This window comes from Colias eurytheme, chromosome 19 (assembly GCF_061535395.1).
Source record: "Colias eurytheme isolate Ceu_HAF_F1 chromosome 19, ilColEury1 Martin Lab GWU primary, whole genome shotgun sequence".
NCBI lineage: Eukaryota > Metazoa > Arthropoda > Insecta > Lepidoptera > Pieridae > Colias > Colias eurytheme.
In genome coordinates this window covers 4,660,780-4,673,458 of record NC_142998.1, presented here as the reverse complement: position 1 = coordinate 4,673,458, position 12,679 = coordinate 4,660,780, and the positions used below count along the sequence as shown (strand labels likewise).

The 12,679-nt window shown below is 33.2% G+C and overlaps 1 protein-coding gene across 4 annotated transcripts in view; it reads right to left on the bottom strand.

Moving 5' to 3' along the window:
* Positions 1-11,021, bottom strand: part of LOC149900127 (unconventional myosin-IXa-like) — a 30,727-nt gene extending 19,706 nt beyond the window's left edge. For all 4 annotated transcript variants that reach the window (XM_090113204.1, XM_090113206.1, XM_090113205.1 and 1 more), the window contains exons 1-4: positions 10,184-11,021; positions 8,200-8,343; positions 6,746-6,858; positions 2,556-3,469 (exon numbers count right to left, since the gene is read on the bottom strand). In XM_090113204.1, coding sequence (XP_089969330.1) covers positions 2,556-3,469; positions 6,746-6,858; positions 8,200-8,343; positions 10,184-10,219 — 1,207 coding nt within the window. In that variant the 5' untranslated portion in view covers positions 10,220-11,021. The remainder of the gene's footprint in view (positions 1-2,555; positions 3,470-6,745; positions 6,859-8,199; positions 8,344-10,183) is intronic.
* Positions 11,022-12,679: the final 1,658 nt, after the last annotated feature.

Genomic DNA, 12,679 nt, shown 5'->3' with positions numbered 1-12,679 from the left:
GCTATAATACTGAAACCTTACACCCATCCGAGTCGCGCACTGTGCTATCATGTGTAAAAGTTATAAAAGGATTACTTTATTTAGTCTTTATGATTCATTCTTGTGTTCTATGAAAAATAAAAATAGAACAATTGTGGTGATTTCAATACCGAGACGTTAGATAAATTAATTGCAAAATTTGTCTTGTTAGTCGTTTCAGATGGCATTCGACATGCAGCATTCATAATATACTTCTTAAAAATGAGCAAAACACATGTTTATATTTTCAAAAGCGCAACTGTAAACAGTCCGTAAGCAGCTTATGGTCTAAACATTGAAAATTTATGAACGGATAAGTATCACTCATTACGATGGAGATCAAAACTGAGAATAGAATATAATTTTTTAGAGAATGTTTATGATAATATAGAGAACATTAATATAATATTGTTCTTCAAATCACTATTCTACTTTCATGTTATGTTGATACAAACATTTAATGCAGAGCTTACTCTATGCTATCAATATCGACATTATCAGAGTAATTTACTTCAGTATTTAAGCTGTTTATAAGTACCCACTTCAGTTATATACGTATAGATTTATCTTGTCAAATTGTTTGAAGAATATACGCCATATAACATACTAGCTTTCCACCCGCAGCTTCGCCCGCGCAGTCAAAGAAAAACCCGCATAGTTCCCGTTCCCGTGGGATTTCCGGGATAAAACCTATCCTATTTCCCGGGGTAAAAAGTAGCCTATGTCCTTTCTCGGGTATCAAAATATCTCTATACCAAATTTCATGCAAATTGGTTCAGTAGTTAAGGCGTGATTGAGTAACAGACAGACAGAGTTACTTTCGGATTTGTAATACAGTAGCACCTCGTTAAGTCGAACCTCGATAAGTCAAAAACCTCCAAATCTCGAAAAAATGTCTTGATCCCTTCCCTTCAAACCCGAAAACCTCCGTAACTTGAAATCTTGGCCCTCTGTTAGTCGAAATAATCACCGAGTCCCTCCAAGCCATTTTGGTACATATTTTCACTCTATAACTCGAAAAATTAAATTTGACCTCTGTATCTCGAACATGGCAACATTTTATTTTACAATCTTTATAACTTGATCATTTGGACTTTAACAACTTGCCGACAGTGCAGTACAGTGTACACTATAATTGTTTCTTAGAAAACATTTTAGGAGTATACGATAATAAATTTATGACTCACGTAAACACGTGTTTCCATTAAGTAGGTAGGTATCTGATGACGAAAGTATCGATTCAGTAGCTCAGAAAACCGATACTAATGATTAAGATGACATAGAAGACGTGAATAGTACATGCGCTCCATGCGTTTCCATCAAAGAGGCAAGAACCGCATTGAATACCTTACGAAATTTTATGGAGCAAACCAGTATCTCTGCAGAAGAAGAAGAATTTTCTGTTCTTTATAGATTAGACAATGCTAGAGAACAACCAAATTATCTAAAGCAAAAAAAATACTGACTTTTTTAATGCCATATTTTTTATTTTAAAATGATTTGAAATAATGTTGATTTATAAATCTATACTATAAAAATGAATCGCAAAATGTGTTGGTAAGTGCATAACTTGAGAACGGCTGAACCGATTTCGTTAATTCTTTTTTATTATATTCCTTGAAGTACGAGGATGGTTCTTACGTAGAGAAAACGTAAATATGTACCACGGGCGAAGCCGGGGCGGACTGCTAGTAATAAATAAAAACATGTTTGTCACCTCTGCAAGTTGAATTTTTATGTACTTTACCTCTCTAACTCAAAATTTATAAGAATAAACCTCAAACTCTTTATGTCGAATCAAAATCCGCCTAAGTCGAAATCCTCCTTAAGTTGAAAACTCTTTAACTCGAATTTTTTGGCGTCTCCCTTGATATTCGACTTATAGAGGTGCTACTGTATTAGTAAGGATTGTTTGTAAAACAACAACATATTATAATGTAATGCTACAATAACACTTTTAATATCTATATGATACACGTTTCCTCTAGACCTAATTTTATATCTATTTATAAAAGAAAGAGCAAAAAATGTGGCTCGTTTGATTCACACTCACAACATTCCTTTTCCCATTACGATAAACCGGCAATAGTTTCGCGCGAAACCCTACGCATTTCACTTCCAGGTTTGGTCTGAAGGAAATTGAAGCCTGCTATTTATATGCATTTTTATTATGTTTGTTGTTAGTTTAGAATAAGGATTTTAATTATTTATGGAACCTTCTGCTAATATAAAAATATTATTAGTGAGCTTATAATTTATTAAGTTCACGTCTTGTAAGATGACTTTGAATCCAAAGCAATTTATGAAGTATTTTAAAATTTATTTAATGTTTGCTCTTGCCTAAAACTTGTGAAGGGAATAAATACTTTGAAACTTTTTCAAATACAGTAAAGTTAATAACACCATATGTACTTGCATAGCATACATATTATGTTTATTGGTCTTGAAAGAATATGCATACAGATAATTTTAAATAAATAAAAAAAAAAACTTCAGACTTTTTCGATAGATATGACTGATTAAAGTTATAAACTCACCTAAAAGTAAAACAGCAGACAAAACAGCAAATAGCCTTCGCTGCTTATCCATAGTGAACCCAACCATATCCATGGACTGTTTTAATCTAGAGAACTCATACTGTTCGTCCACACCAGGCACTACACTACAACCAGTCTTTGACAAATAGTTATATTTATCAACACTCAACAAATGCAACTGCTCCTTCTCCTGCTCCGATGCACCAGCCAATAAATAATAGAACACATGATAGTTCCTCTCGTTCCGTCCTTGACTGCATATTCTAGACTTTTCGAGAAGATATTTCTGGACGACAGCACCGTGCACCATTCCATTTTCCTTGTAGTTGACCTGTATGAATTTCCCGAATCGACTCGAGTTGTTATTGTGTGCGGTTTTGGCATTTCCAAACGCTTCTAGGACTGGCCCCGCGCTCAGTATCGTTTGTTCGACACCACTACCGTGAGACCCTTTTTGACTCAGTGCAGTTAAATGATGCAGGAGGAAATTTGTACTCTCAGTTTTACCGGAACCACTTTCACCACTTATCACTATACATTGGTTTGTTCTTTCGCGTAACATACAGTGGTACGCAGCGTCAGCGACGGCGAATATGTGCGGCGGAAGACTGGAACCTATCCTCTTGTTCTGATATAGCTTCACATATTTTGGATTGTATATTGGATAGAACTTGAAAGGGTTGAGGGCTATCAATATCGACCCAACATATGTATAGATATAACCAGCGCCGAACCTCGCTCTCAAGTTGTCTAACAGGGTCTGTTCGTTTAACTCCGGTAGCTGACAAAGATCAGGGTACTCTCGGTCTTTCGGCTGATACAGGAACCTTTGGAAGTAATCCTTTATTAGTTGTGGGTCTACTGAGAAGTTTTCCATCCATGGTTCATCCGGTATCTTCTCTCGTAGATAAAACCTGGCAAAAATAAACTTGTTACATAAATTGAGTTATGTTTGTATAATATAAAATAGTTTACAAAAATGTTTACTTTTGCGTCATATTAATTTGTTACAGTAATAAGATAATAATTGTAGAGCTCATGTTTACTGCCAGCGTCGATTTTTAGTTTGAGTTTGATTGGCAGGATGGTTGTTATCATACTGCGCCGGCAGGAAGGGTGACTCACGCTCACCAACAATATCCCAGCCACTGTCGTAAGCCCTTCATTTAAATCAAAGTTCCGAAAACACTCTACTAACATATGCATTTGCGGGAAATCATTAGCATTGACCATCTCTACTGCACGCATTCTTATTGTATTGTCTCTGTTCATTTAAGGCCATACTACCATAATTATTGTTACATAGGTACGTAAATCATTACATGAATCATTGTAAAAACATTATAAAGACCTCCGTCGTCTGCAAATAGTTATTCAATGACAGGATAATTTAATGAACCGGTAGATATCGAGAGCACTGCCACATTGCATAAACATACTATTAATGCTCTTAGTTAAACTATTAATTACTAGCGGTCCGCCCCGGCTTCGCCCGTGGTAGATGTTTACGTTTTCTCTACATAAGAACCATCCTCGTACTTCAAGGAATATAATAAAAAAAGAATTATCGAAATCGGTTCAGCCGTTCTAGAGTTATGCGCTTACCAACACATTTTGCGATTCATTTTTATATATAAGATTAAATTAAAAACGTTGACAAAGTATTGAATATATTTTTATTTTGTACAATAACAAGCATTCACCAAATTCATATCAGCCGTTTTTAATGATTTAATTAACAATTAAACGTTTCAATATTATATAGACTTTAGTGTAGATTGAATATCTATAAAATAACAGACCGGACAATTTACGTACATATCTAAGTTTTCGTTTTAGTGACGCAGCTTGCATATCTTGCATTCTGTATTCCTTCGTTACCTTCTATTGTAATTAGCGAATATGTAATTTATTTCAGCGTGTAACGAGTTTGTTTATCGGATATTGGGTCGGATATAAAAGATATAACAATGATTGGCGAGCGTGACCGATACTATAAGCAACACCTCATAATACTTGATACTTTTGTGTTAAGAACTGCTTACATATTGAATGTAAATAAATACATTCGCAAGGTTAAACCTACGTTGTGAATACCACGATAATTATGTTGAAAACTTGTTCATACTAATTAAATTGTCCAGGAAAAATATACGTAGCGTATTAAATGCCAATCGACTCGTCGGACACGAATTAAGTCAATTTCAGTACAGAAACATGTAGAATGACTAATCGAACGATTCGTTTTCGGAAGGAAGTACAGTAATAGGTTTTTTTGATAAGTAGACTGAGAGTCCAGTTAAAAGAGCGTGTCACTTTTGTAAGAAGTTTAATATACAAAAGCTGATGCCCTAGTTATATTTTATTGTATAATAATCATTGTTTCGGAAAATTTATAGGTTTACGGATATATTAGTCAATGCGGAGGCGGTGTCAGTCAGCGGGCAGTTTTGTTTGTTTTCTTATAATACTGAAATAAATATCATCGTAAAGCTGACGTCCATTCCTTCTCACCTGAATGATTTTCATCAATATTTTATTGTTAGCGCAATGACGTACATACAAAATATTCCGTCGTTTTGGACGCAAATTTTGCTTAATTTTCGTGCACCTATCCTAAGAGGATTATTTAGGTTGTTAAAAATAAAAATAAGTCGTTCTATTCTATACGATACTCAACTACCAGAGCATTATTTCTTTTTAGGTAGGTATAACGTATGCAACCTTAATCTATATAATTAAATAAATATGTACCAGTAGCAGTACTTGCTAGCAGGAAGTCGCTCGATACCTAATGCATAATTAATAATTATTATATTGTGTATTAAAACTTCAGTTATTTAAACGACACTGTTAGAACATTTTTATTTTTATTTTACAATGAAAATATGTATTTCCCTGCTCTTACTGACAATAATTTTTTTTTCTTATCATAATATAATACAATTCCTCGGTGACGGACAGTTTGTCGAACTGGGGCATTAATCACTTTCCAGATACTTTTACTGGATAGATAATAATAGATACGTCTAATATAATGCATTTTTACTGTCAGATTAGTCAGCCAAATGTATAATTTTTTTAACTCTTCCCCAAATTCTGTTAAATTAACAAACGAATACCTAGATTACATATTGTAAAAATTATATAACGAAACCAATGAGAACCAATTTTTTATATGTAAAAACCTTGAAGGTTTAAAAGATTAATACTAGTATGCGTCATATTCATTAACGGCGCGAATTAATTTAAATACGTAAAATATACAATTATCAAGATATTAAAATAACATTATATACAAAGTACAAACACTTCATCTTTTTAATGAGAAAAGTGAGAAATAGCGATTCTAATTTTATAGATAACTAGATTTCCGCCCGCGGCTTCGCCCGCGTTTGCAAAGGAAAACCCGCATAGTTCCCGTTCCCGTGGGATTTCCGGGATAAAAACTATCCTATGTGTTAATCCAAGTTACCCTCTACATGTGTGCTAAATTTCATTGTAATCGGTTCAGTAGTTTTTACGTGAAAGAGTAACAAACATCCATACATCCATACATCCATACATCCTTACAAACTTTCGCCTTTATAATAGTATTAAGATATTAAGATTAAGATAAGATGTTAGATGTAGAAAATGATAATATGTTAGATAATCCTACAGCGATTAGAGACCAAATTACCTAAAGTGCATTTATTACCCTTCAGTTACATATTGTTGCGTGTTAAAACATCGTCTTAAGATACTTCGAAAACATATAAGAGATTTTCGAACGTATAAACTTACCAGTTACCTAAGAAGTGTAAATTAAATATTAATTGAATTATCAAGTTAAGTAGATTTGACATTTTTCTTCGTTGTTTGTGTGTATAACGTAAAATAATAAAAAAATTAAGAGTAAGATCGTCGTAAAATCATTAAACGATTTTGATTGAATTCGCGGTGCCAAAAACTCAATTTCCTAGCGATCCATCAAACTCAAAACATATTCAACTAGACTTAGATTCGTCATAACTCATTATCCTTAAAGACAGACTGTTAACCACTGGTTCGCAAATCAGTCTCACTTGACAAGAAATACTACGAGTGTAGTTTCTTTTTTACCGTCTTCGAAAAAGGGAGGGAAGTTCTCAACTCGTCACAAACACAACAAAATGACCTTTAAACCTATACTTTCAGTCGTCACTCACCTATAATACTGTCCAGAGTTATTATTGGGCCACAGCATCATGACAGCGACGGGCGACTCGTTGGGCCCGAGCCGCCGCTCCTTGCACTCGCCGCTGACCACGTCGCCCACCACCTGAACGGTCAACGCTTTTGCTTGTAACAATATTGACTATGTACATTGTACATGTTATGGGTCATCTTCAGGATGGGCAGTGTTGGCCTAACAAAATGATCGCCGATGTTTGCCGCTATTACAGCGATTATGAATAAACATCTACAATGACGGCCGATGCCATGCCTATTGAGAAGAGGGCCCATACGTCCTCGCATTAAGACTACTGATTAGACATATTAATGCTGTCCAAATAAGGGACTATGATCGTAACGATACGTAGACAATTCGTAAATTGTAGGACCGTAATGGCATGGTAATGGCAACTTGATTACTCATTTATAGATAAATTTTAATGAAATACATGTTCGATTGTTTTTGTTCAATGGAGTGCCTATTTTTGGACCAGACCTCGACCCAGTGTTACTAAGGCACTCAAACATAAATAGAATACTAGAAATCATTTTAACAAATAAATGGTCCATCCATCAAACAGAAGTATGGTGGTGATGTAGGCAAAAGTAAACTAAAATGATTTTGTTTGAAAGTTCATATCTCAAAAGATAATTTTAGTTTCAAATACACAGTGGAAACGCGTTAGTCACAATCGCGGATTCCAAAGTTATGAATTCCACAGAAGTTTAGCATCACAGCGTGCTCGATTCACTTCGGTGCGAAAAACAAATTTACTATCATAACAATGGATTTCAGGATGAACTTTGTCTAACTGATAATTGCGTATTACATGAGACACCGTTAGGAAGTCGGTGCAATCTCAGAATACGTGGTAAGTGATGTTGACGCAAAAAGTAATGAATGATAAATATCATCTGTGACTAATCTAATGTCTCGTAACTGTGGTCATACTACAACTGAAGTGATTACATTTTTTATTGTGTATTAATATCCTTCGAGTTTGTGCTGAATGAACATATGATGCATATAGTAATCATTATTATGTAGCATACAATGTTTATATAATGGTAAATTTTATGTTGATTGATTTTAGTAATAATCATAATATGTTATTAGTTGGAAATATTGAGGATATGAATATCCCAAGCTGACAGAGATATTAATTATACAAATAAATCCCATAATTTATGGTAACGAAATAGTGTATACTTTAAATGGTAAGAGAATCGAGAGTTGCGACTTATTGTAAGTTCTTGCCATATAACAAGCGCAAACATAAAAATCTTATAATCATTAAATTTTGTTATCATTTGAAAAAACGACAATAGGCAATACCTGCAATCATATTATCAAATTGAAAAAATAATAATCTGATAATTTTTAAATTATTCTTGATATAACAAATATCTTATCTTCTAAATATAACATAATAAAAGCACAACATACCTCTGCAAGTTCATAAGGCCCCCCCGCTCCATCATTTAAATTTAGTTTATCAGCTATACAACAAACAATTTCTTCAGAGCTTGTTTGCTTTGAAGCTTCCACTGAGAGGGCCTCATATTGAGCAGATAACGCTCCTACAAACACCTGAGAATAGGGCAATAAATTTGCTGTTGTTAATCAATGTTAGCATATTCAAGTACATAATAGATATACATAATTATATCCCTATAAGATAGTTCAAAAATTAATTGACAAAATATTATGTGGCTTTTGATACTTGATTTTTTTTATCTCAAAACTATATTAAAATTGAAAATCTAAATTGTAAATATATGAGTAAACATATATTATTTAAACTTCTTGAAATTGAAATCCTCTCTTCTCATGAAAACCAATAGTTTTTTGGTTTTCATGAGAAGAGACTTACATTAATTCTCACAAACTTTTGCATTTATAATATTAATAGGATTCATACAATTTATTTTTAAAATATCATATTGGGATATATGGTCACAATTTAGATGGAGTTTGGATGGCATAACAAGCCTGTCATTGTACAAAATACAAACATTCCAACACTTATCAACAACAGTCTGTTGAGAACAATAAACTTAAAATTGCCTTATAAGTGACAATCTCTTTAGGAAGGCTCTCCTCTTTAGGCTTCACATTTATAGTATAGGTATTAAAATGTATAAAAACTAGTGCCATGTGGAAATAAAACAGGAGCAATGGAATTCCTTTATATTATGTCAATAACATTAATTAATTTTATCATATCCCTTATAAAGTGTAGTGTGATTTAATTTATCTTTTAATACTCATAGGAACTTGTACAAAAATAGAATAATGTACAACAGACAATACAAAATATCAATATACAAGCACAGTAACAACTAAATAAATCTTTTAGAAATCTATGCATTATGCTCATGGAAATATAAAAAAAGACGGACGGTATATCGCCTAAACATTGAGTGAAGCCTAGTGATGGCGGCGAAACATCCATGTGTGTGTGCCATGTTGCCATGGCAACAGCTGTCCTGATGACAATGGCGGCTGTACTTTTTTCTATAAATTTTGCCGTAATAATTTTGTCATTAAAACATAAAAGAAATAACTTGCTTCCCTGTGGAATGTAATCCCTTGTGTTTTGTTATTTAAAATTGTACTGTTGCGACACCATTTAACCACGCAAGACGGCATTTTAAATATTTTTTGTGAAACAGTGACGCAGTTAATCAGTCGGTAGTTCACGACGTAATGGCGGCCGACTAGCTTACTATGGTGAGAGAGTGTGCGTGTTTATTGTCTTGACACGATCGCTAGCTTACTATGGTGGCTTCACGTTGTTTGTTCGTAATACGGCGTCCGTCTTTTTTTATACGTCCATGATTATGCTTATGAAATGAAGTAGGATGCGTGCTTTTTCATAGACGGCCAATCAATGTGCTATGAAATCTTAATTTTGTGTTAATTATCATAATGATTACGGTTAATTGAGAATTGCATAGGTACTTGTTATGAGGAACTTTGACTAATATTATTTTGGTCTTACAATACGAGTGTTATTTTAATTTCTTCCTTATAAAATGTAAAATAATAACACATTAACAACCATGAACTCAATTACCCATATGATAGAGGTTAAATGGAATGTCTTCTAAAAGAACAATATAAAACAAATATTTTAAATAATTATATTTTTAATAATAACCTTCATTATAACTTGTATACATATATAATTTAACACTTTCCTTTATAATTTAGAAACAGTGATAATATGTACAAAGGTCAATTTAAATAGTTCTATCAGTTAAAGTTCATTTACATGTAAATAATTTATTCACAAACTATACTGATAACATAATTATTACAAATAAACAGTCTAATATCTCTTAACACGCAAAAAATAGGATATAGGACATTAGCTGTAGAAGATTTTTATCAGTAAATGATGTTATAGTATAGAAATAGGACTGACCTGCACAATATATCTGTGATTCTCAGTATGAGCCATCCTGCTTCATTGTATATTCTTCATCAAATTAAATTTGTGTACAGATGTGTTCATCTCATTTTGTGTTACTTGATTGGTATAACGTTTCCGCGTCCAGATGTTTTTTTATTCTAATATCAGTTTCGTATTCCGAGCAATTTAGATACATTTGTATTTTTCATAAATAACTTCATATCTTCTCCGGAAAATCTTGGAAATAAGTCTTGCCGAGTCCCTTTGTGGCTAGTGTGAATTATGAATTAAATAATACAGTTCGAGATCTGCAGTTTGTAGTCAACCGTAACAATCTCGCAAAATGTCATATCCGAGTGTGGTCGTCAATCACGCTTATTGATAAACTAGTTGAATGGAAATTAATGTTTACAATGTTAAAATGGATTTATAAGCCAAGTAATACGAAGAGAAATCGCAGATGTGGGTCACATGCTGAATGTATGAAATATATCCAGGTTGCTTCTTATGATAAAATATACCAGTTATATGTGAATCTTCCGTTTTTCGAAAAACTATTTTCACTAAAACTATTTCAAATTATATTTTATAAATGACACATATAAACAACAGCACTATTTATATCAAATAGAAAAGCTTTCGGTCTCTGCAACAACCTGTTATATTTTGTCATACACTACTCTCAGTTAGGCACCACGTAATCGCACCTTTATCTTATTCAAATTTAGGAGATCACATGAAACAATTTACAACACCCGTTAAACACGTATGCACAACATTTATTTATCTCCCTAAAATAAAATATTTAGTAGAAATTGAACCACCATTTTTATTTGTATGTAAAGTTGAATTGAATCGTGTATCTATATAAAATCCGGCTAAAATTAATATACATTGTACGTTCGTCTGAGGAGGTAAATGAGATACCTCTTTTTTTAGTTGGATTATATTCCATAGACTACGAAATGATTTCCAAAGAGTTCAACTCATTTTTAATCTGCACTGGATTTAGAAATGACTGTCATATTCAAGAAGCTTATATCTTGGTCATATTATTTGTATTTAAAAAGCCTATGTATAATTTTTTAATACATGTTTACCACATACTTAATTAAATTGATAATTTTTAACCACATAATTAATTTGATAATTTTTTAAATATCACAAATTAGGTCACCTGTTCATTTAGCTACTTTTATACTAGTATTTCACTTTTTATTTTCATTGAGTTGAGACTTAAAATATGCTTCCATTAATTAACCCTGCACTTTTAAGATAAAAAATCTACATAGGTACAAATTTTAAATTTATAAAAAATAGCAAATCTGAAAAATTTCAAGGTAAAAGAGGAACTCTATATCCGTTTGACATAATTGATAGTTTGAAAGCATAAGCTATAGAGGCTACACTCTATAGTCTATACCATAATCAACAGAGGAATTTGGCGCCTTATAATAAATTCTTGTGTGTTTGTTAATTGTGGGTAGTTTTATTAAACTGATCTAGTAATATCTGAACCGATTCGCTCAAAATCATTAACGTAGTTTTGTTTTCATATTGCGTCAATCTGCTATTCGGATACACTTGCTTAGAAAATGGTTTAGAACTGCTGGGTATATCTTATATCACATATTTTCATCACAAGCTTGTTAAGTGAGTAATAAGGTAAGAACTAATAAAGTAATTTCTGTTGGATATAATAGCCTCTTTCTCTCTTCAACCTTTCTCCGTCTACTGTTTGACTTAGGCCTCTCCTAAGGCACGCCATTGGGGCTTTTCTCCGCCATTCTGTACCAGCAATCCTGCGTATATCGTCGCTCCACCTTGCTACAGGGCGCCCTTCACTACATTTGCCGAGTCGCGGTCTCCACTCAACAACGCGTTTGCCCAAACGCTTATTCGTTCGGCGACAAATGTGACCAGCCCACTGCCATTTCAGCCTGCTAATTCGCTGAGCTATATCGTTAACCATTGTTCTCTGGCGAATGACGTCTTTTCGGATTTGATCCCGCAGAGAAATACCGAGTATAGCTCTCTGATCTCTCTATAGCACGCGAACGCTGAGCGACTAAATTTGTGGACTAGCCGCACTGTGACTTTGAGTGTCCACGTCTCGGCTATATAATAGTAAATAATTACTTTTTTTGATGTAGAATTAATTATACGTAATACAAAAAGGATGAGTGCCGAGCACACGGTGTCAGAATTGAAACTTCTTTGGCAAGATTCAAAGATACCAAAATCGTCACCTTAGTCCATGACGTGTCGGCATTTCCATGACTTTAAAAATATTCTTATAAGTAAGTACTCTCATTTCAGTGGATTTGCAAATTGTTATTTATTACATAGGACTACAATGCAGATGATAAGTTAAACAAAAAGCGATGCCATAATTAAGAGGATTCACGAATTTTTCAGTCTAATTGCAAAACTTTTTTTTATTAAGAATAAAATTACATTTTTATGATTGACAAAAAGTGCATAGTCAATGCACAAATTCAATAGTAT